This window comes from Hyperoodon ampullatus, assembly GCF_949752795.1.
Source record: "Hyperoodon ampullatus genome assembly, chromosome: 13".
NCBI classification, from domain to species: domain Eukaryota; kingdom Metazoa; phylum Chordata; class Mammalia; order Artiodactyla; family Ziphiidae; genus Hyperoodon; species Hyperoodon ampullatus.
The window spans coordinates 67102578-67126407 of record NC_136926.1 but is presented as its reverse complement, the minus strand read 5'-3'; the positions used below and the strand labels follow the sequence as shown (position 1 = coordinate 67126407).

Genomic DNA, 23830 nt, shown 5'->3' with positions numbered 1-23830 from the left:
TGGGCACTCCACAACTGAACAGAACTTATGAATAGTCACACCAAGTACAAAAGGTGAAGATTAGAAATACCCTCTTTGGTCTTGCTACCAAAGTTAGTAGGTAAGTTCAGGTCTGTCAGATTTATTACCAAATGAATTTCAAGAAAAACTCAGGGATTTCAGAGTTTTTAGGATTTCAGAATTTCAGATAGACATGATGGACTTACACTACCAAAAGTTCAGAAACAAGAGGAAAAGGGAATTTGGGTTCAAGATAGCTGAATGAAGGAACATACTTTCCTCACCAAATCCCAGGTCAAAAGCTGTAAAAATTAACTCCTTAGTAGTGTCACAAGGGCAGGAGATATACCACTGACACACTAGAACAATGAAGAATTTCTCAACAATGTAAAGCAGACAAAAAACATGTGGAATGCAAAAAGCAACCAGGCTGAGAAATCCTTATTTTGTTAAAAGAGAAGACCTCCCATGCAAAGGTGACTTTTTCCATCAGAACTCCAGAATAACCCCAGGTAAGGACCAGCAGGGGCTGGGAAAAGTAGCACACCATCATCACTTGGTTGGGAAGTAACTAAACGTGTGAAATACAGCCTCAACAGATCCAAGTTCTCAGAACAGTGGTTTCACATGCCTGCTCCCAGGAAGACCACAGCTCTTCCATGAGGGCTTCAACAGGAAACTCTCAAAGTCTCCAAAAGGAGGGCAGTGTTTTGGATCCTCAGGAGAGATACAAAGCCTAAAACTCATCTTAAAAGAAAAATATACCCTGAACTTGCAGATGTACAGGGTTTCTCACTTGTATTCATTCTAAGCTCGACTCATTACAAATATGATAAAGAATCACAAAACATTTATAAAAACCAACATCACAAAAAGAAACGCCAACATAATTGTGTACTAGTAAAAACAGATACACCCCCCAATAGCCTTCCAAGTACAATGTCTTGTAATCCTTGCATCTTACATACAAGCAAATATGGCAGTTACAGCTTTGGGAGGTGGCACAGTTGAATGATTAAGAGCATAGGATTCACAGTCAGGCTACCTGGGTGTGAATCCTACCTCCATCACTTATAAGGTGATGATCTTGGAAAAGTGAGCTGACCTTTTTAAACCTCTTTCCCTCATTTGTAAAATTTCACTCAATTTTTGATAAGATCAAATGAGTTTTTTTTTTTAAGTTTAAATGAGATAATACCTGTAAAGTCTTATCACCATGTCTGGTACATTTTAAAATACTTTAAAAAATTATTTATAATTTAAACATTCAAGATTTTTCATTCACATACTTTAATTTTTCATTTCATTTTCTGTACTAATAGAATACTGGTACTAATTAAGAAAAGATTTCAGAACTGGAGCAAAGTACACTAACATAAGCTTGCCCAAAGGTGTAGATGACAAGTAAGCTCTATATCAATATATATGACAAAAATACATTGTGTACTGGATAAGTTCAACTATGAAATAGTGTACCTACATTTCAATGTGTTACACAGTATAAGATATAAGGCATTTCTTAAGCTACTAAATATGGCAATCAATGATAGGAAGGCAGGTCGGTCCAAAGGATACCAAGTTGATCTGGGATAAAACTCTTTATTATCCATCATTTGACCTTAGGAATATGTGCCTTTTTCTGGGGAAAAGGTCCTTAGATTTCCATGAGATTGCTACAGGAGATTATGATCTCCAAACTGTTAAAGAATTTCTGCTCAAATATCAGATGTCCTGCTAATGATTTAATTAGAAACTTCTGAAGTCCTATGAAAAACCACTAGGTTTTAGACGGGTCAAGAGTCAGAGAATAAAGCAAGAAGGAATAAGTCTGGTGCCAACACAGAGATTATGATTTGAATATGAAAAAAAAACTAAACATATCCCTATAACAACATTCTTTTGCTTCTCCAAATTTTAAATACCTTACCTTAAATAATAAACCAAATTTGTCAACCATCCAAATTTTCTTTCGTGCCTCTTCTTCTGAGACGCCATTTTCCACCATAGCCATAACTATAAGATTTGCAATTCCAAGAGCAGCCTGTGCAACAAAACATAAATTTTAAAAAATAAGGACTACAGTATGATGCAATACTAAATTACTTTATTTATGAGAAGTATATGTTATGAGGAATACTGGGTCTATTCTTCCCTTACAAAGCACACAAAGCTTGATTCTTTGTGATATTCTTTCCAAACATTTTACATTACTTATTCACAACACTGATCTTGAATTTATACCCTCTATCTCAACAAAATTATAAGTTCATTATATCCCATTTTCCAATTCTAAAGGAGAATGTTGGTTTTCAATCCTAAAAGCTTACAGGAACTTTACCTCTCCTGCTCCAAGAAATAAGATTCTGTGTTCTGAGATCGGTTTACCAATGACTTTTTGGGCTGCAAGCAGACCGGCTAGAGCAACTGCAGCCGTCCCTGTAAGACAAGTAAAACATTGTAAAGTAAAAAGTAGGCACATTAAAAAAAATTTTAAGTAGGCATCAAAAACCTAAGGTTTTCTTTTGCTTTACCTTGAATATCATCATTGAAGGTACAGTATTTTTCTCGATATTTTCTCAAGAACCTGAATGCATTATGATTTCCAAAGTCTTCAAACTGAATAAGTGTGTTCTGTCCATATCTAAAAACAGCAAAGCCCACAATAGTTGTGTTGAAAATACCACTTTTAAACAGCTTTCCTGTCTAATAGTCCTTATGATCACATTTTAAAATAATGTACAAAGTTAGTTCGTTTAAGGCCATCTGGCAATTTTCAGAGTCTGTGAAAGACTAGAACTCAAAATGTAGAAAACTCTATTACTCATTCAGAAAAATGTATGGGGTTCTTAAAATGAATGTAGCACTATGATGGACCTATGGGATATTAATCTGCATAAACTATTACCAAGTGCCTAGGAGGGTGTCCAGCACATGTAAGCACAAGTAACTTCCTAAAAAGAAAGAGATTTTGTCTCTGAGTCTCAAAAAGTATATATTTGATATGTGAATTTTCATTACATTCACAGTTAAACAGCAACACAGGAAAGTATATATTAAATAAGAGGTTAAAGAATAATTGCTGTATGAGTTGACTGGCATTCAGAAAAAGATATCAATCGTCTTGGTGGGGTGGAGTAAGGGGAGGCTTGAAAAGGAGGTGGGACTTTATTTGGGTCTTGAAAGAACAACAAAAAGTAAAGCAGTAGAAAGAAAAACAAGGTGTATTTTGCTGACCCTGAATTTTCAACAGTCTGGCTATATATTTCAGGGTCTATATGAAAGTATAAGGGAGAAGTTGGTTAAGGTAGGTTGGAGCCAGGTAACGGAGAATGTTGAATGCAAAATTAGGGAATGGGGACTTTATTCCGTATCTGATCTAGAATCACTGAAGGCTAGAGAAGGGAAGAATTCATCTGAGACTCCCTTTAGGAAGGATAAACCTGCCAGTGATACACAGCATATATCAACCTGGGGAGAAATGAGAAAGAAGGAAAAATAGCTAGGCAGCTATTATGAGAGGATGACAAGAAGATTTGAAGCAGAAGCCACAGGAAGTGAAAGGGACAAAGAATGAACAAAAAGAAGCTGATGATGAGGACCACCTCATCGTGGTGAAAGATGGGAGGGAGATGCTGTTAAAATGCGAAGGCAGGGTGGATGACTAAGAGATACTATCTGATTATCCAAGGTAGGGAAGTGAGGGGAAGGGGAGGAGACGGCAATTTTGGGGAAGATAAAAAGTTTAGTTTTAGATATGTCAACTTTGATTCTGAAAAGGAGTTTTTTTTGTTTTTTTTTTTTTGCGGTACGCGGGCCTCTCACTGTTGTGGCCTCTCCCGTTGTGGAGCACAGGCTCCGGACGCGCAGGCTCAGTGGCCATGGCTCACGGGCCTAGCCGCTCCGCAGCATGTGGGATCCTCCCGGACCGGGGCACAAACCCGTGTCCCCTGCATCGGCAGGCGGACTCTCAACCACTGTGCCACCAGGGAAGCCCAGGAGTTAATTTTGTACTATCTTCCAAGTACCAGTAATCTACAAGGTAGGGCAGGGCTGGATCATAAAGAGTTTGGACTTTACCCTATGGCAACAGGAAACCACTGATAGATTTCAAACAAAAGAATGATATAACAAAGTGCATGTTTTTAAGAGACTAATCTGGTGGTAAGGTGGAGAGGAAATGGAGAGAAGTTGGAGGAAGTTTTAAAGAATCCAAAAGAGAGATGAGGATCTGCAGAAAGGCTGTGGCAATGGAAAAGAGGAGATATATTTCTGAAGCATTTAAGGGATAGTACCAACTGGATGTGAGGATTGAGTGACACTATACGGGGTTGATGGAGGAGGAGAAAGAGTCAAAGATTAGAACAAGATCAAAGGTCTGGCAACAGGGTGCATGTTAATGCCATTATTAGAGGCTGGATTTATGGAAGATAGGCAATTTAGAAAGGGAAGGAGTTGTGTTGTTCTGGACATGAATATGAAGGAGAAACAAAATGTCTAGATGGAGGATTCCAACTGTTGGAAACGCAAGCCTCAGAGGGAGGTGGGACTACAGAGATGGGTATTCATGGACTTAGGAGTCACGTGCATAAAGGTCATAGCTTACAAGACTATGAGAAGAGAAGAGAACTATGTATTCACCCACACTTAATAAGAGAGGAAGAAAAAACAGTGGAGATGACAAAGGAAAGAAAAAAGGTGGGAGAAAGACCAAGTTAGGAAAGTCTTTTAGTGGTCAAGAGAAAACACTTTCAAGGATGTAGGAGTGGAAAACCTGGTCAGATGCTGCAAAGAGGAGGAGAGAGAAGAAGACCAAATGGTCAGCGAATTTAAAACACGAAAGCTGCACAAGAGTTTCACTGGAATGGTGGAGTTGGCCTGGATGCCAAGGGCTGAAAGAACTGCACAGTGAGGGTATTTTAGGAGCAGTGAGTGCAGACTTCAAGATTTCAGTGTGCTCAAGATGTCAGATAACTCAGGAAGGCAAGGCAGAGGGTATCACCACACATCAGCACATCGAATCAGGCAGGAAAGAACCTAAGTTCTCCAAAATTTAATCTCCTTCTACCTATCTTCACAAAAGATAAAGGAAAACAAAACTGTGGTTCCTTTTTTTTTTTTTAAGAGATGCTTTCATATACTCAAACTTTTAAAAAATACCTGTCAGTAATGGCCTTCATAAACTCATCAATCAGATCATCGTAACGTGGTGATCGATCTCTTTTCTGATATAAACCCATGTAAAATGGATCTTTTAAGAGTGCCTATAAAACAGAACAAACGTAAAAATAAAAGCATTCTGTTATATAACCAATTTAAACATATTCTATAAAACAAAAATTGTAAAATAAAGTTAATAATTTTTAAAACTTTATTGCCCTTCTTCAAAAAACTCAATAGTATTAATTTACTATTATTTGCATAAATATTAAAAGGCGTTTAAGACAAAGGCTAATATCTAATCACAGAATTTTCTCTTCTTATATTTCTTCAAAAGAGGAATGTAATAAAGCAGTTTTTTTTTTTTTTTTTTTAATATGAGAGAAGGGTCAAAGGGGGAAAATGATTTTACTCACTGGATTATCAGTTCCTACATCAATACACACAGGCAGGCATCTATCAGGCCGTATTCCAGCACAAGCTGTATACAAACAAAGTTTTCCTACTGGAATTCCCATTCCATAGACACCCAGATCTCCAAGACCCAGAATTCTCTCTCCATCAGTCACCACAACAGCCTTAATTACAAATAAAATAAAGTAAAATAAATTATAAGTTGTCCAAAATGGAGCACTTAAGAAACACATTCATAAAAAGATTCTCTTCATCACAAAATAGCACGTATTAGATTATTCCATTCACATGAACATGTAAATCTACAGAGAGAGAAGTGCATTAGTGGTTGTCTAGGGCTGAGGGGGGAGTGACACTAATGGGTACAGGGCTTTTCCGGCAGGGTGGGGATGAGGGAGCTGTGATGAAAATGTTCTCAATGACGATGGCTGCACAACTCCGTGAATATACTACAAATGACTGAATTTACATTTTAAGCCAGTGAATTGCATTGTATGTGAATTTTATCTCAGAAAAGCTACTGTTAAAAACAAAACAGAAAACCACAAAAGAAGATTCTCTTCACATATTTTCACTCTCACTTTTAAAAATAAAATTGTTTCTTAACTAGCTTTCAAAGTTAACCAACCAAGAGTACTTAAAATTCTACGGTTTCTAGAATCTAGATGTAAAGAGGAGAATTAACTAGATTTGATCTCCCTGTGTCTTTGGTTTAGGAGTAGAGTGCTTCTGAGTAGAGGATCAACTTGAATATGTTCACAATGACTAAAAAGGGGGGAGGGGAACTTCTGATAAAGATGAACCCTAAGAGAAAAAAAGAGTTTAGAAATAACATGTTACTCCAAATAATAACTGAAGCCAAACAAGAAAAACCTTAGCAATGGAGAAAAAAATCTAGAATAAAAAATACACCTACAAGGTTTTAAGAGGATACTATGAATTTAATTATCTGACCAAATTTTTTTTAGGTTATTAGAACAAATGATAATTCATCAAAGATTATTTTGGTGAGGAAGACGCACAATAAAGGCAAGTAAGATTACTGCCTGTAATAAACACTAAAGCCTACCAAAAGGTCTTAAATAAGTCATTAGTTTTTGTTTTATGAAAGACAGCCAGATTGACAGCTGTTTATATGTGCTAAATTTGAAATGCTAAGAGTGATACATTTGCTTAAGGATCAAATCTATCTTAGATTTAGAAGAAAAAAGACCTAATGAGTCCTCCCCACTGCCCACCAGAATAAAAGTTCTTATGGCATTTTAATGTATTTTCTTTACCTAGAATAATGTTAACTGAAAAAGTAAAGGAATATAGAGAAGGCAGGAGATACCAGTGGTAATGAAGTGAACAGGCTCACCTTACTAGGTCCAGTTGCTTTCCCAGGGCAAACTCTATACCAGTAACCCACTTTATAATTACTATCATGATTTCCTCAAAGCACTAAATCTACATGTATGCAAGTACAAAATAAATCAGAGCAACAATGAAAAAAAACTGTTCTTGAAAATTTTACCTTGTAAGAGGTAACTTACATAGAAAGAAAAAACATTGTGAAAGGAAGGTTGTGCTATTAGTACCTTAACATGATTTTCTGGCCAGTTATCCACAATTGATCTAACATGACCTCTGTCTGAGATTGAAATAAATAATCCCCTGCAACAGAACAAAAACACTTTTGCATTTCACAACAGTTTTTGGGTTTTTCTAAGTTTTTGTTCATAATTGGAATATTTAGATATTTTAATAAAACATCAAGACACTGTCATTTCCAAGCAGATTTACCTAAGTCACACAGGTTTATTTTCAAATATTTTCAACCACTTCAAACTGTAATTGCATTGTTCACATAGTAGCTGCAACAAAGGTTATTATTAAATGATGTGATCATTTTTACCCAAGAAGAAATGTATCCACATCTCCTATTCAAATAAACTCAATATACCTCCAGTAAAAAGCAATATAAAGACAACCCACCAATGCAGGAAAGCACGATAAGGCTAAGTAAACTACTGTTAAGTCACTGAAACTGAAAATTTGAAACCTGAAGGAGCAGGAAGGGAGAGAAGAAAACTTTAGTAATTTCCCATAAAAAATACATCCTTGAAGCATTAGGAAAAAGGAAAAAGTTATTTTAAACACTGTATATTGTTATCCAATTGAGATAATCCAGATTTCAAAAAAGGAAGAGAGGAAGGCAGGAAGAGAGACAGAAAAAAGAAACATAGGTTCTAGAAAACAGGCCAAGTAAAGACGAGGGCCAATGGGCTCCCAGTGCCTTCAAACTGATTCTTAACTTTCTCACTGATATCTTTTTTAAAAAATTTATTTTATTGAAGTATAGTTGATTTACAATGTTGTGTTAATTTCTACTGTACAGCACAGTGATCCAGTTATACATAGATATATACATTCTTTTTCATATTCTTTTCCATTATGGTTTATCAAAGGCTATTGAATATAGTGCCCTGTGCTATACAGTAGGACCTTGTTGCTTATCCATTCTTCTCATCGACATCTGAACTTTGGCATTACTACCCCAGCTTAAATCAGTTTAAACAGTTTCTCAACCAGAGCTTCACAGCAGAATCATCTGATGAGCTTTTTAAAATGCCAGGGTTCTACCCCCAGAGATTCTGATTTAACTAGCCTGGACTTAAACAACCAAGACCTACTGACCATTTTCTATGTAAAAAACAAAACAAAACAAAAAAACCACTGCCACTGCACAAATGATACACAGTTTCTGCCCTCACCCAAAAGCTCTTTATGTCTCATGTGAGTTCTCAACTCTGGGTGCACATCAAAATCACACCAGGAGATTTTATGAAACAGCAACACCTGGGCCCAACTCTAGACTAACTGAATCAGAATCTCTGTGGTTGGGGCCCAGGCATCAGTATCTTTTTGTTTTCCTTTGTCCTTTAATCTGGATTGGGAACTATTATAAGTGAAAATGAAACTATAAAAGAGCTGAACAGCTGGGTTATACCACAGATGTGCTTAGACATATTAATCGATGGCAGCACATAGGACAGAACAGACAGTGTTCTCAAAGTGTCTTCCAGGGAATACCTGCAACACCATCACCGACGGTGTTCATTACAATCCGGACCTCCAGACCTTTCTCTTTTTCATCAGAATCTTGGGAATAGGAAGGAGAGGAAAGTTGGCAAGGATCAACATTTTAAGTAAGTCCCACAGATGTTCCATACGCACATTAAAGTTTGAAAGCCACTAGACTAGATGAGGAGACTGAAGATAAATGCTATCACACAGTGTTTGAATTTCTACATTTGTATCAATATGTAAGCAGGACATGGGAAAAACATAAGGATTGTGGAAAATGATTACAGGTTAGAGGAACAGACAAGAAAACTCAAATTAAGTAAAAATAGCATTTATACAATGCTTATAAGTTTACAAAAAACTGTCACATCAGTTTCCTCATCTGACCTTCTCGGCAGCTCTTTGAAAGATACTGGTATTCCTACCTTATGATAAACAGATTCAGAGGAATAAAGTAACTTATTCAAAGACTTGAGCCAATGCTCATTCCATTACCCTTTCCACTTAAAATATTTGGAGGTACTTGAACTATCTGAAAGTAAAATTTGTGTAAATTCATAAAAAAGGACAAACAATAGAAATAAAGCTGATAAAAAATGAGAATCTATCTCTTAATTGGCCAGATTGTCAAAAAGTTTTATGATTATTCTGCAGAATATGCCACCAAAATTAAGAATACTGTGGGGTTTTTTTTTTTTTTGGTACAAAAATGCACATTTCCTTTAACAATCATAAATACTTAAAGAAGGTTAGGGATAAATGATGGTATTTCCACAAAATAAAAGATATGACATGTTATACTTTTATTAATCCCTTTTGGTCCAAATTAAGCTTTTGTGAGGTGGGAAATGTGGTTGGATAAGACTGCAACACATAAAATAGAAATGTAATAGGGGCTATAAAGTGATGTTTTTTCTACGCAATAGTCATTTGCAAATATATTTTTAAAAATAAGCCTTACCTAGGTCTTCTAAAGATGTGTCCATACTGGGAGCAGGCAAGACCAACTGTTGGTGTATATACAATTGGCATTAGACTTTCAATATCATCTTGTAGTATTCTGTAAAACAACTTCTCATTTCTTTCTTGTATTCCCATTATATAGATGTACCTGAAATTAAGCACAGCAAATAATGTCTACTTCAGCCAGCATTAGACTAAAGACTTTGGCTTTTGAAGTCAAATCTAAATATCTAAAACTGAGGACTCCCTCCCCCTGGAAAACAAAACCCTACATTATCATTACATAATACCCAGGACTAAAAATCAACGAAAATAAAAATGTGCTTGAATGGTAGATGGTGATGATGAAAAGAATAATAACAGAAGCAACAGGTAACATTTATTGAGCTCTTACTGTGAGTCAGGCTCTGTATCAGGCACTGGAAATGCGAAAATTACCATGAGGCCCCACCCTCAAGGACCTAATCTTCAAGGTGACTGACACGTAAATAAGGAAATAAAGTGGCATTCATTCAAATATTTACAAAATTCTATGAGCCAGGTACTATTCTGAACTCCAGGGATGTAAGAAGTGCTCCTGTCCTCGTGGAGTGAGTTTGTTTGTTTGTTTATTTATTTACCCACCCATCCATCCATCCATCCATCTGTCTGCAGCACATGGCATGCAGGATCTTAGTTCCCTGACCAGGGATCAAACCCATGCCGCCCTGCAGTGGAAGCGAGGAATCCCAACCACTAGACCACCAGGGAATTTCCCTCATGGAGTTTATAATCCAGGAGGCTTATAGGCATTTTAAGTTCTATACAGGGCACATAGGTAGCACAAAAGGAGGCAATGGTCAATTCATATAAATATATAAATAACAGCTTTTAAAGAATAAAGTTTAGAAAACAGGAAGATGTTGGCCTGAAAAAACAGTAATCACACTGAATTAAATATGTCTAAAACAGACTCATTGTCTTTTCCCCACATTTGTTTCTCCTCCTCTTATCACCTGATCAAATGGGAATCCAACCAGAGTCCATTCTTGATTTCTTCCTCTCCCACCCTCCCCCACCCCAACCTAATAAATCAATATGTCCCACAGAGACTACCTGTGAAATATCTTTCAAATATTTATTTCCTCCCTCCATCCCCACCGAGCCCAAGCCACCGTCACTTCTCACCTGGGCTACCTCAAGAACCTTTTTTTTTCAAACCTTATTAACACCACAGGCATCAAAGCAACAGCCTTTATTTTATTTTTTTATTTTAGGATTAAAGCTTCTATGTTTATTTGTTTAGTAAACAAACCATTAAGCTAAAAACTAGAGAATAAGTAACCAAAGATTAAAAGAGCACAGAGGTATTGTTGAAAAAAATTAAAAATAAAGATAGTAAAGTTAGTTTTTTTTTTTAATTGGAGTATAGATGTTTTATAATGTTGTAGTCTCTAGTCTCACAATTTTGTTCCCCTGCTCCAATCCTATTCTTCTCTTAAAAACATACCTCTGGTCATTTCTATTCTCCCTGAATGTCTTCCAAACGCCAGTTTAATGGGCTTAAGCTCCTAAAATAGTTAACTAGACCTCAATGACTACTTTCCAGACTCATCTTCATACTGAATTACTTCACTTCCTCAAATGCACAACTCTGACCTCGGAGTTGCAACATACGACGACACACCCTTTGCCTGGAACACCCTCTGTCCGGGCATAGTCCTCTTCTCATGCTCTCCAAATGCAGCTCAGTTGGCACACTCTCTGGGGTCCTTTTCTGTCATTCCCGGCCCCCCACCACACATATATACACTTCAGATTTTCCTGTCTTCAGGTCCCGTTAACACTCTCCTCCCTCTTCTGTAACTCTCACGCCACTTCTTGACTTTGTCTTCCCTCCATGGTAACATGAGTTCGAGACTATATATAATTTCATATATATATATATATATATATGCCCCATAATGTAAAGAAACCACTCTCACTAGTCACCAATATCCAATAATCCCCTATATTTTATAAACCCAATGAATTTTTTTAGTTCTACAGTCAGACTGATCCCTCTACCAGAATACCCTGCCCTTCTATCTCATTTTGCCTGCTCCTTGTAATGTATTGTTTCAAATTCAGCTCAGGCATCACTTCCTCCAGGAAGTGATTCCCCCTCCAGGAAGTGATTCTCCTAGCTTGGCCGGTGCTCCTCCTCATGTTTTCAGAATGTACTGTACAGGTCCCTTTTTCTCACTGTGCTATACAATGACAGTCATAGTATAGCTATCTATTGATGAGCTCCTAGAAGGCAGGCTGTGAGTTACTGCGGTAGCCATACATTCTAATTTGCCCGGGACAGTTTCAGTTACTTCTTTTTTACTCCCTAAAGTGTCTGGGATTGGACGATATATTACATGGTCACCCTATCTATCACCCAGTTTATATCCTCAGTGGCTAGCAATGGCACACACAAAGTAGGTGATCAATAAAAGTTATTGAATAGAATGGGTGCAAATTAGGTGATAGCCTCTGCTTCAAAGATTCCATTCAAACCTGAAATGCTCTGTGATTTTAACCATAAAATATTGATTTCTGCTAAATTTTACAATAGTGAAAATAAGTGAAGGAAACAATCATTATAAACCAACTGACGAAAACAAAAGTTTCATTGAGACCGTATATTTCTCATGCCATAATAATCATAATACTCCTAGTTTTTCTGATCAGAGCACCAATAAAAAAACTAAACATCTAATCAACTCTTACTTTTCCAAAGGGCCATTCAACTTTTTCACGTTTCTGTGGAATCGTAAGGCTTGAATATCTTGTGTCTCTATTTTGGGAGGCAGAAGTCCTTGAAGACCAAGCATTTGTCGTTCCTGTAATGTAAATGCCATCCCCTAAAAAAGGAAAAAAATGAAAGGATTAAAAATTTTTACTTACGGGGTAGCAATGGTGCATCCTACCAAACATAATTTAAACATGAACTTAAAAAGATCAACAAGATATCATTTTTGCCCAGACTTTCATCAATTTATAAGATTGATCATATCTAGTACTGGGGAGGGTATGGTAAAAGAATTACTCTCACATAGCATTGCTGGAATATAAACTGGTTTAGGCTTTTTGAAAGCCAATTTCAAAGTACTCTTAGATTTTTTTTAAATGCACATACTTTATTATTTTTTTTAACTGAAGTACGGTTGACTTACAATATTAGTGTCAGGCGTACAACATAGTGATTCAATGTTTTTATAGATTAAACTCCATTTAAAATTATTATAAAAGAATGGCTATATTTCCCTGTGCCGTACACTAGATCCTTGTAGCTGATTTATTTTATACAAAGTAGTTTGTACCTCTTAATCCTCTACCCCTAGCTTGCCCCTCCCCCCTTGCCTCTCCTCTCCTCCTAACCACTAGTTTGTTCTCTATATCTGTGAGTCTGTTTCTGTTTTGTTATATCCATTCACTTGTTCTGTTTTTTAGATTCCACATATAAGTGACATCACACAGTATTTGTCTTTGTCTGACTTATTTCACTAAGCATAATACTCCAGGTCCATCTATATTGTTGCAAATGGCAGAATTTCATTCTTCTTTATGGCTGAATGATATTCCATTGTGTGTACATATATCTTCTTTATCCATTCATCTTTTGATGGACACTTAGGTCGCTTCCATATCTTGAATGCACATAAAGCAATTCTAGTTAGTTATCCTAGAGATATATTCATATATAAAGACGCATATATGAAGAGATTAGTTGTAGCATTGTTTCCAGTTCTCTTGCCTATTACAAACTAACTAAAAGTCCATCAATTATGGAAGAGTTAGCAACCTATGGTATTCCCATACAAACACTTAAACATGTATCTCTAAGTGTGTAGTAGAAAGATCTCCCAGATACACAGTTAGGAAAAAAAGTCAAGTTGTAAATCAAAACAAATTCACTGTTAATTATTATGTTTAGAAAACCCCCATAAAGTACATATTATATACAGATGTATGCATACATTAAAAATGAAATCAACAGAATACAGTTTGAAAGAACACAAACCAAATTAAGAGGCTACCGTGACTAGAAAGGAGTGAGGCTGAACAGAGGGAGGGGGAAGGAAGAATGATACTTAAGAAAAATTAACCTATGTAATAAATTCTTTTTCAGTTTCTGGTATTCAGCTATGGGTTAAAATTTTTTTTTTATCAGTGATGTCAGTAAAAATGCCAGAGAAAGGACTTCTAAAAATCTTTTCCTCCGTATAAGCAACAAGAACCCTGGCCAAATGATCAGACTTCTGGAAATTAACCAAAGCTTTCAGCAATTGGAGAGCATTTATTCAAGAAAAACTGCTGAATTTCAGTAAGAACAGCAAGCTTCATGGCATTGTAACTTGCCTTGCTCCTATTCTCCCCTCCCCAGATTCACAGTAACCTTGAAAACGCAATCACTGTGAAACAATCACTTTGAAAATCAGAGCCTGGCAGTCACTGGAGAAGGCAGGAGGGTTTGGAGATTCTTCTAAAGCCCCATATCCAGGAAACTGTTATTATTTGGCCTGGAAGACCCTATCTGCAAGGCTGTCTTTATTCGACCTGACTTGGAGCTCAGGCAGTGTGAATAGCCTTTCCCACCAGAAGGGTCTGTTGAAAACAATCAGAGGCAATTATTTAACATAGCAGCTCCCCAAGGCAGTAGATAACAGCTGGGGCAAACAACAGGCTAACCAAAAAGCTGAAAAGGAAAAGCTGAGAAACGAGATGTCCATGGGGAACTTTGAAATGCTGAGACATATTCCTGAGAACCTAGAAGGTCATATGCACAGCTCTACGCATGTCCAGAAAAGACTTGAGAAAGCCCTAAGCTCCCACTTCTGGCTAACCTTGAGGCTCTGTGTAAGCAGGAAGAGAAGGCTGATGCGTAGCTGTAAACTGCCTAGCTGAGTCCTGAAGGCACACCCCAGCAGGTACACAAAGCCCCCTGGCAAAGAATGGGAGATTTAATGGTTCTAGATATTTAAGTTTCTGTTTAATCATTGGCTGATCACTAAGTTAACAAAGCAGAGACTTCAGTAGGCATATATAACAAGAAGAAAGAATTAGTTCAGAAATGACTGGGAGGAATGAATATCTGGTTTTCCAGGGCAGCCACATTATTTTAAAAGCCCAGTTTTCACCAAAAATCATAAGGCAAGCAAAAATCAAACAAACAAACAACAACAGCCAACAAAACACATAAAGTCTGACTCATATACAGGAAAAAAGGGCAGTTAATTGAAATTGCCCCTGGGGAAGCCCAAACATTGTACTTACTAGACAAAGACTTTAAATTAGTTATTCTAGGGGAGGGATAAATTGGGAATTTGGGATTAACATACTACTATATATAAAATAGGTAAACAACAAGGGCCTACTGTACAGCGCAGAGAACTATATTCAATATCTTGTAATAATCTATGGAAAAGAATCTGAAAAAGAATATACTTTGCTGTATACCTGAAACATTGTAAATCAACTATACTTCAATTTAAAAAAAGAAAAAAATTAGTTATTTTAAATATATCAAAAAAACTAAATATATAAAAAAAACTAAAATAAACACCATTTTAGTGTTGATATTGATAAACAGAGAAGCTAAAAAAGGAACTAAATAGAAATTCTGGAATTCGAATTACAACTGAAATTCCAATTCTGGAATTGGAATTCTGGAATTGAAACTACAACAACTGAAATAAAAAATTCACTAAAGGGGCTCAACAAGCAGACTTGAGTGGTGGAAGAAACAAACCAACATATTTAAAGATGGGTCAGCTGAGATAATGCAGTCTGAGAAACAGAAAGGAAAAATAAGGAATAAATGTGAACAGACCTGAGAGACCAGCAAGAGTACCAACACGTACGTAACAGGAGGCCCAGAGGTGAGGAGAGAAAAGGCTAAAGAATCTTTGAAAAAATAATGGCTAAAACCCTCCCAAATTTGATGAGAAGCATTAATCCACACATCCAAGAAGCTCAATAGCTCCAATCAAGAAAAACTCAAAGAACTCTACCCCTAGATACCTCATATTCAAACTGTCAAAAGCCAAAGACAGGAGAAATCTGAAAGCAAAGAGAAGTGACTCATCACGTGCAGGGGATACTCAAAAAAGAGTAACAGCTGATTTCTTATCAGAAACCATGGAGGCCATAGACAGCGCTGAAAGAAAAATAACCTGTCAACCAAGAATTTCTAAATCCTACAAATCCATCCTTCAAAAATGGAGAAATTAAGACATTCCAGATAAACAAAAACAGAGAATTCATTGCTAACAGACCCGTCTCACAAGAAATACTAAAGGAAGTCCTTTAGGCCTAAATTAAAGACATCAGACAATAATTCAAATCCACACAAAGAAATAAAGAACACGGATAAAACAACTACATAACATAAAAGACAGTATAAATGTACTTTTTGTTTGTAGGTCTTTTTTTCTCCTACCCAATTTAAAAGACAATTACATAAAGCAGTAATTATAAATCTGTGTTGACGGTCATGCAATGTATAAAATGTAATTTGTACTTTGTAATTTGTATGACGAAGCAGCACAAAAGAAGGAGATGGACCTCTACAGGAGCAAAATTTTGGTGTACTGTTTAAATTAAACTGGTATCAAACTGAACTAGACTGTTTTAAAGATGGTAATTGTAATCCCCAGGGCAAACCACTAAGAAAATAACTCGGAAATAGGCAGGAAAAGAAAAGACAAGGGCATTTAAATGGCATCATAGAAAATTTAATACAAATGAAGGGAACAATGGAGGAAAGAGGAACAAAAAGCACATAAGACATTTAAAACAAATAGCAAAAGAGCAGACATAAATCATACCTTATTAGTTATTACACTAATGTAGATGGATTAAACTCTATAATTAAAAGGATTGGTAGAATGGATAAAAAAACATGATCCAATCATATGCTGACTACAACACACACGCTTTGATTCAAAGATACAAATAGGTGGAAAGTTTCAAAGATACAAATAGGTGGAAAGTAAAAGAATGGAAGAAGATACACCATGTCAATAGTAACCAAAAGAGAGCTAGAGTAGCTATGTTAGTAACAGACAAAATAGACTTTGAAACAAACATGTTACTAGAGGAGTGCATTTTGCTGAAAGAATCAATCCATTAAGAAGATACAACAATTATAAACATATTTTGTTAGATAACAAAATACATGAAGCAAAAACTGACAGGATTAGGGAGTAAGACAATACAACAAGCTGAAAATTTCAATATCTCATTTTCAATAATGGAGAAAACAACTAGACAGAAAATCAACACGGAAAAAGAAGACTTGAACGACACCGTAAAGCAACTAGACCTAGCAGACACTCCCCTCAAAAGAAGCAGGATACACATTCTTTTCAAGTGCACAAGGAATATTCCCCAGGACAGACCATTCATCAGGCCATAAAACAAGTCTCAATAAATTTGAAAGGATTTAAGTCACCCTAAGTATGATCTTCAACCACAATGCAATGAGATTAGAAATGAATAATGGGGACTTCCCTGGTGGCGCAGTGGTTAAGAATCCGCCTGGCAATGCAGGGGACACTGGTTCGAGCCCTAGTCCAGGAAGATCCCACATGCCACGGAGCAACTAAGCCCGTGCGCCACAACTACTGAGCCTGCGAGCCACAACTACTGAGCCCGCGTGCCACAACTACTGAAGCCCGTGCACCTAGAGCCCGTGCTCCACAACAAGAGAAGCCACCACGTTGAGAAGCCCACACACCACGACGAAGAGTAGCCCTCACTCGCTGCAACTAGAGAAAGCCCATGCATGGCGATGAAGACCCAATACAGCCATAAATAAATAAATTAATTAAATAAATTTAAAAAATTTAAAATAAAAGAAATTAATAATGGACATTTGGGGAATTCACAAATACTTTGATCTTAAACAACACACTCCTAAAAACCAATTGGTCAGAGAAGAAAGCACAGGGAAATTAGAAGATACTTCCAGATGAATTAAAACACACATACCAAAACTTATAGGATACAGTGAAAATAATGCTAAGGGAAATTTGTGGCTGTAAATGTAGCTTAAAAAAGCAGAACAATCTCAAATCAATTGCCTAACCTTCCATCTTAAGAAACTAGGGGGGAAAAGGAACAAACTAAACCTGAAGCAAGAAGGAAGGAAATAATAAAGATTACAGTGAAAATAAATAAATAAAATAGAAAAAAACAATTGGAAAAATTAAAAGATTAAACCAGAAGTTGGTTCTTTGTAAAGACCTACAAAATTGATGAACTTTTACAATGAAAAAAGGGGGAGAAGACTCAAATCACTAAACCCTTTGTGCCTCATGTTGCTCCTTATAAGATTTTATCTAAGGCTGGAAAATATAAAGGGGTTAAAACCCCTGTATTTTTATATAGTTTTAAATGAACTGTGCCGTTCATTTAAAAGTGCTTTACCTATCCTATTGCCAAAGATAAATGAGTAGCTACACATGGTTTCACTGCCTATCTCCTATTTAGATTTTTTTTTTTGCGGTACGCGGGCCTCTCACTGTTGTGGCCTCTCCCGTCGCGGAGCACAGGCTCCGGACGCGCAGGCTCAGCGGCCATGGCTCACGGGCCCAGCCGCTCCGCGGCACGCAGGATCCTCCCGGACCGGGGCACGAACCCGCGTCCCCTGCATCGGCAGGCAGACTCTCAACCACTGCGCCACCAGGGAAGCCCTCTTATTTAGATTTAAGAGACACTCAAATGTGTTTTATTTATAATGTACAGTAGAAATTAAAATGATTATTAAAGAAGTAATTTTATGTATTAAGTATTTATGTTAATAGTTGATAAAATTCTTAAATTTGGGGCTTCCCTGGTGGCGCAGTGGTTGAGAGTCCGCCTGCCGATGCAGAGAACGCGGGTTCGTGCCCCGGTCCGGGAGGATCCCGCGTGCCGCGGAGCGGCTGGGCCCGTGAGCCATGGCTGCTGAGCCTGCGCGTCCGGAGCCTGTGCTCCGCAGCGGGAGAGGCCACAGCAGTGAGAGGCCCACGTACCACAAAAAAAAAAAAAAAAAAAATTCTTTAATTTGCTGGCCTGGTGTAAGTGAAGACAACATAGTTTAAAATAGATGTCTTGATTAGCTCTCTAACAGTCAGCAGAAACAACCCTCCTCTCACCTGCCCTTCTCCTACTCTTTTCTGTCTTCCAATGCCACTTGTCCCACCAAACCTCTTTTGCTCACCTATGCAACCGCAATGCCCTCCCAATTTACACAGAAGTGTACCTCCCTCTGCAACAGAGCAGGACCCTATGGTCCTTGCCCACCCCCATGTCCTCAGCCTGCCTTTTGTCTGTGGAAAGACTTCAGCCAGAGAATAAGTTTAATCAGAGAAGTGAGAAAATGCACAAACAAAGGAAAACAGTCAAAGGAGACCAAATAATAATCGTTTAGTCATTAAGCATAGTCAAGGCCCTTTAGTCCCTCCTTAAGGGCTACAGATAACATTCTGAGCCGTATCCTGGGAGCTGTCTTATAGATACTGAAACCCTCACTAGGTGGAAGAAGTTAACTATGTGATGACCAGGCTGTAGCCATGACATAAGCTGCCACAATTGCGAGAACTGGCCTCAAAGAAATGAGAACAAACTGACCCTGGAACTGAAGATTAACTGTACCTAAAACAATCAAGGTAACACTGGTCAGACCACCAATGACCAATGTCAAGATGACTGTCAGAGCTGACTGTGCTGCTTCTGCACGTAGGCGCCTCCCTCAACCTATGAAAGCTCTTGCCCACTGGTTGTGGGGGGCGTGTATGCCTTTGGACGGGCACCTGCCCTCCCCCCTCGTTGCTGGCATCCAAAATAAAGCAAACTTAACTTTCCACCAATCTTGCCTCTTTAATGGCTTTTGAGCAGTGAGCAGCTGGACCCTACTTTCAGTTACACTTCGGCTGATCTTGAGCTATTTTCCTTTAGATACATGCCATTTCTCCACATAAGTCAATATTGATAAAAATCCCTTAACTAGACTCTTCAGTGTGCAGGTAAGCATACTGCGGGGGGGGTGGGGAATAAAAGGCCCCTTCTATTTCTTTCCCTCCAAGTGCAGTCAGAATAATCCATCAGGGATTAGGAAATTACCAAACATTTATAAAAATGACAATATGACTAAACGGGATAAATCTAAATATACTGCATCTGGCCAACAGTTCTGGCCAATATGCTACTCTTGGGTTTTTGTTTTGTTTTGCTTTTGAGCTAGAACTAGGAAATAAACTCAATCCTTGGGTGGTAGAAACTGTGAGGGTGAAATTTGGGAGGTATAAAGCAGCCAAAATTGTTGCAATGCGGAGAAAAGAGAAAAGTTCATTCACTTCTGAATAGTTTTAGTATAAAGCTACAGAATACAAAAATGTCATACTTTATCAGTCTAAAATATATCAAACCTTTACCAGGAAGAGAGAAAATGTGTATTAGTATTAATGTTACTAACCTTGTTTGTTCTTGGGTTCAACATAAGTGGCTTGCCTTTCTCTTTTATGTGCAAATGACGACATGCCTGAGTACAAGGAGTGGCAACTATTTTAAACCTGGACAACATCGTTTCTCTCACCTGGGAAAAACAAAGCAAATAAAGATGATGAGAAACATATTATAGAACTGTATGTATATCAGGGATCAGTTTTCACAGATTTAGAAAGCTTCACTTCCCACAAGTGAAAAAATTTTTTCAAAATACATTTATGTTGGCAGAACCTTCAAGATGGCAGAGGAGTAAGACGTGGAAATCACCTTCCTCCCCACAAATACATCAAAAATACATCTACATGTGGAACAACTCCTACAGAACACCTACTGAACGCTGGCAGAAGACCTCAGACTTCCCCAAAGGCAAGAAACTCCCCACGTACCTGGGTAGGGCAAAGGAAAAAAGGAAAAACAGAGACAAAAGAAGAGGGACGGGACCTGCACCTCTGGGAGGGAGCTGTGGAGGAGGAAAAGTTTTTACACACTAGGAAGCCCCTTCACTGGCGGAGACGGGCAGTGGGTGGGGGGGAAGCTTGGGAGCCACGGAGGAGAGCGCAGCAACAGGGGTGCAGAGGGCAAAGTGGAGAGATTCCCGCACAGAGGATGGGTGCCGCCCAGCACTCACCAGCCTGAGAGGCTTGTCTGCTCACCCGCAGGGGTGGGCGGGGGCTGGGAGCTGAGGCTCGGGTTTCAGAGATCAGATCCCAGGGAGAGGACTGGGGTTGGCGTTGTGAACACAGCCTGAAGGGGGCTAGTGCACCACGGCTAGCTGGGAGGGAGTCCGGGAAAAAGTGTGGAGCTGCCGAAGAGACAACAGACCATTGTTTCTGGGTGCGTGAGGAGAGGGGACTCAGAGCACTGCCTAAATGAGCTCCAGAAGAGGGCACGAGCCGCAGCTATCAGCGCAGACACCAGAGATGGGCATGAATCGCTAAGGCTGCTACTGCAGCCACCAAGAAGCCTGTGTGCAAGCACAGGTCACTATCCACACCTCCCCTCCCGGGAACCTGTGCAGCCTACCACAACCAGGGTCCCGTGATCCAGAGACATCTTCCCTGGGAGAACACACAGCATGCCTCAGGCTGTTGCAATGTAACTCTGGCCTCTGCCGTTGCAGGCTCTCCCTGCATTCGATACCCCTCCCTCCGCCCAGCCTGAGTGAGCCAGAGCCCCCTAATCAGTTGCTACTTTAACCCCGTCCAGTCTGGGTGGGGAACAGATGCCCTCAGGCGACCTACACGCAGAGGTGGGTCCAAACCGAAAGCTGAACCCCGGGAGATGTGTGAACAAAGAAGAGAAAGGGAAATTTCTCCCAGCAGCCTCGGGAGCAGTGGACCAAATGTCCACCATCAACTTGATGTACCTTGCATCTGTGGAATATCTGAACAGACAACAAACCATCCCAAAATTGAGGCAGTGGGCTTTGGGAGCAACTTTAGACTTGGGTTTGCTTTCTGCATCTAATTTGTTTCTGGTTTTATGTTTATCTTAGCTTAGTATTTACAGCTTATTATCATTGGTAGATTTGTTTATTGATTTGATTGCTCTCTTCCCTTTTTTAAAATATATTTTCCTTTTTCTCGTTTTGTCAGTGTGTATGTGTATGCTTCTTTGTGTGATTTTGTCTGTATAGCTTTGCTTTTACCATCTGTCCTAGGGTTCTGTCTGTCCTTTTTTTTTTTTTTTTTGTATAGTTCTTGGCACTTGTTACCATTGGTGGATTTGTTTTTCGGTTTGGTTGTTCTTTCCTTTTTTATACTTTTTAATTTTTTATTTTTAATAATTTTTTTATTTTTAATTTTAATAACTTTATTTTATTTTATTTTATTTTATTTTTTAATTTTTTATTTTATCTTTATTTTATTTTTCTCCCTTTTCTTCTGAGCCTGACAGGGTCTTGGTGCTCCAGCAGGGTGTCAGGCCTGAGTCTCTGACGTGGGAGAGCCGAGTTCAGGACGTTGTACCACCAGAGACTTCCCAGCTCCATGTAATATCAAATGGCAAAAGCTATCCCAAAGATCTCCATCTCAATGCTAAGACCCAGCTTCACTCAACAACCAGCAAGCTACAGTGCTGGATATCCTATGCCAAACAGCTAGCAAGATAGGAACACGACCCCACCCATTAGCAGAGAGGCTGCCTAAAATCATAATAAGTTCACAGACACCCCAAAACATACCACCAGACACGGTCCTGCCCACCAGAAAGACTAGATCTAGTCTCATTCACCAGAACACAGGCACCAGTCCCCTCCACCAGGAAGCCTACATAACCCAATGAACCAACCTTACCCACTGGGGGCAGACACCAAAAACAACGGGAACTACAAACCTGCAGCCTGAGAAAAGGAGACCCCAAACACAGTAAGTTAAGCAAAATGAGAAGACAGAAAAACACACAGCAGGTGAAGGAGCAAGATAAAAACCCACCAGAACAAACAAATGAAGAAGAAATAGGCAGCCTACCTGAAAAAGTATTCAGAGTAATGTTAGTAAAGATGATTCAAAATCTTGGAAATAGAATGGAGAAAATAAAAGACAGGTTTAACAAGGACCTAGAAGAACTAAAGAGCAAACAAACAATGATGAACAACACAATAAATGAAATAAAAAATTCCCTAGAAGGAGTCAATAGCAGAATAACTGAGGCAGAAGAACGGATAAGTGACCTGGAAGATAAAATAGTGGAAATAACTACTGCAGAGCAGAATAAAGAAAAAAGAATGAAAAGAATTGAGGACAGTCTCAGAGACCTCTGGGACAACATTAAATGCACCAACATTTGAATTATAGGAGTCCCAGAAGAAGAAGAGAAAAAGGGACTGAGAAAATATTTGAAGAGATTATAGTTGTAAACGTCCCTAATATGGAAAAGGAAATAGTCAATCAAGTCCAGGAAGCACAGAGAGCCCCATATAGGACAAATCCAAGGAGAAACACGCCAAGACACATATTAATCATACTATCAAAAATTAAATACAAAGGAAAAATATTAAAAGCAGCAAAGGAAAAGCAACAAATAACATACAAGGGAATGCCCATAAGGTTAACAGCTGATCTTTCAGCAGAAACTCTGCAAGCCAGAGGGGAGTGGCAGGACATATTTAAAATGATGAAAGGGAAAAACCTACAACCAAGATTACTCTACCCAGCAAGGATCTCATTCAGATTTGATGGAGAAATTAAAAACTTTACAGACAAGCAAAAGCTAAGAGAATTCAGTACCACCAAACCAGCTTTACAACAAATGCTAAAGGAACTTCTCTAGGCAGTAAACACAAGAGAAGAAAAACACCTACAATAACAAACCCAAAACAATTAAGAAAACGGTAACAGTAACATACATATCGATAACTACCTTAAATGTAAATGGATTAAATGCTCCAACCAAAAGACAGAGACTGGCTGAATGGATACAAAAACAAGACCTGTGTATATACGCTGCCTACAAGAGACCCACATCAGACCTAGGGACACATACAGACTGAAAGAGAGGGGATGGAAAAAGAGGCTAAGCAATACACTACTAAATAACCAAGAGATCACTGAAGAAATCAGAGGAAATCAAAAAATACCTAGAAACAAATGACAGTCAAAACATGACAACCCAAAACCTATGGGATGCAGCAAAAGCAGTTGTAAGAGGGAAGTTTATAGCAATACAATCCTACCTCAAGACACAAGAAACATCTCAAATAAACAATCTAACCTTATATCTAAAGCAA

At 38.3% G+C, this 23830-nt stretch overlaps 1 protein-coding gene across 1 annotated transcript in view; it reads right to left on the bottom strand.

Annotated features, from left to right (window-relative positions):
• ME2 (malic enzyme 2) overlaps positions 1-20179 on the bottom strand; it is a gene marked incomplete at its 5' end in the record, with an annotated part of 41612 nt that extends 21433 nt beyond the window's left edge. The window contains 9 exons of the mRNA XM_079718116.1: positions 1928-2041; positions 2339-2436; positions 2532-2641; positions 5158-5261; positions 5574-5735; positions 7152-7227; positions 9602-9751; positions 12340-12473; positions 20072-20179. Of these exons, the coding sequence (XP_079574242.1) occupies positions 1928-2041; positions 2339-2436; positions 2532-2641; positions 5158-5261; positions 5574-5735; positions 7152-7227; positions 9602-9751; positions 12340-12473; positions 20072-20179 (1056 nt within the window). The remainder of the gene's footprint in view (positions 1-1927; positions 2042-2338; positions 2437-2531; positions 2642-5157; positions 5262-5573; positions 5736-7151; positions 7228-9601; positions 9752-12339; positions 12474-20071) is intronic.
• Positions 20180-23830: the final 3651 nt, after the last annotated feature.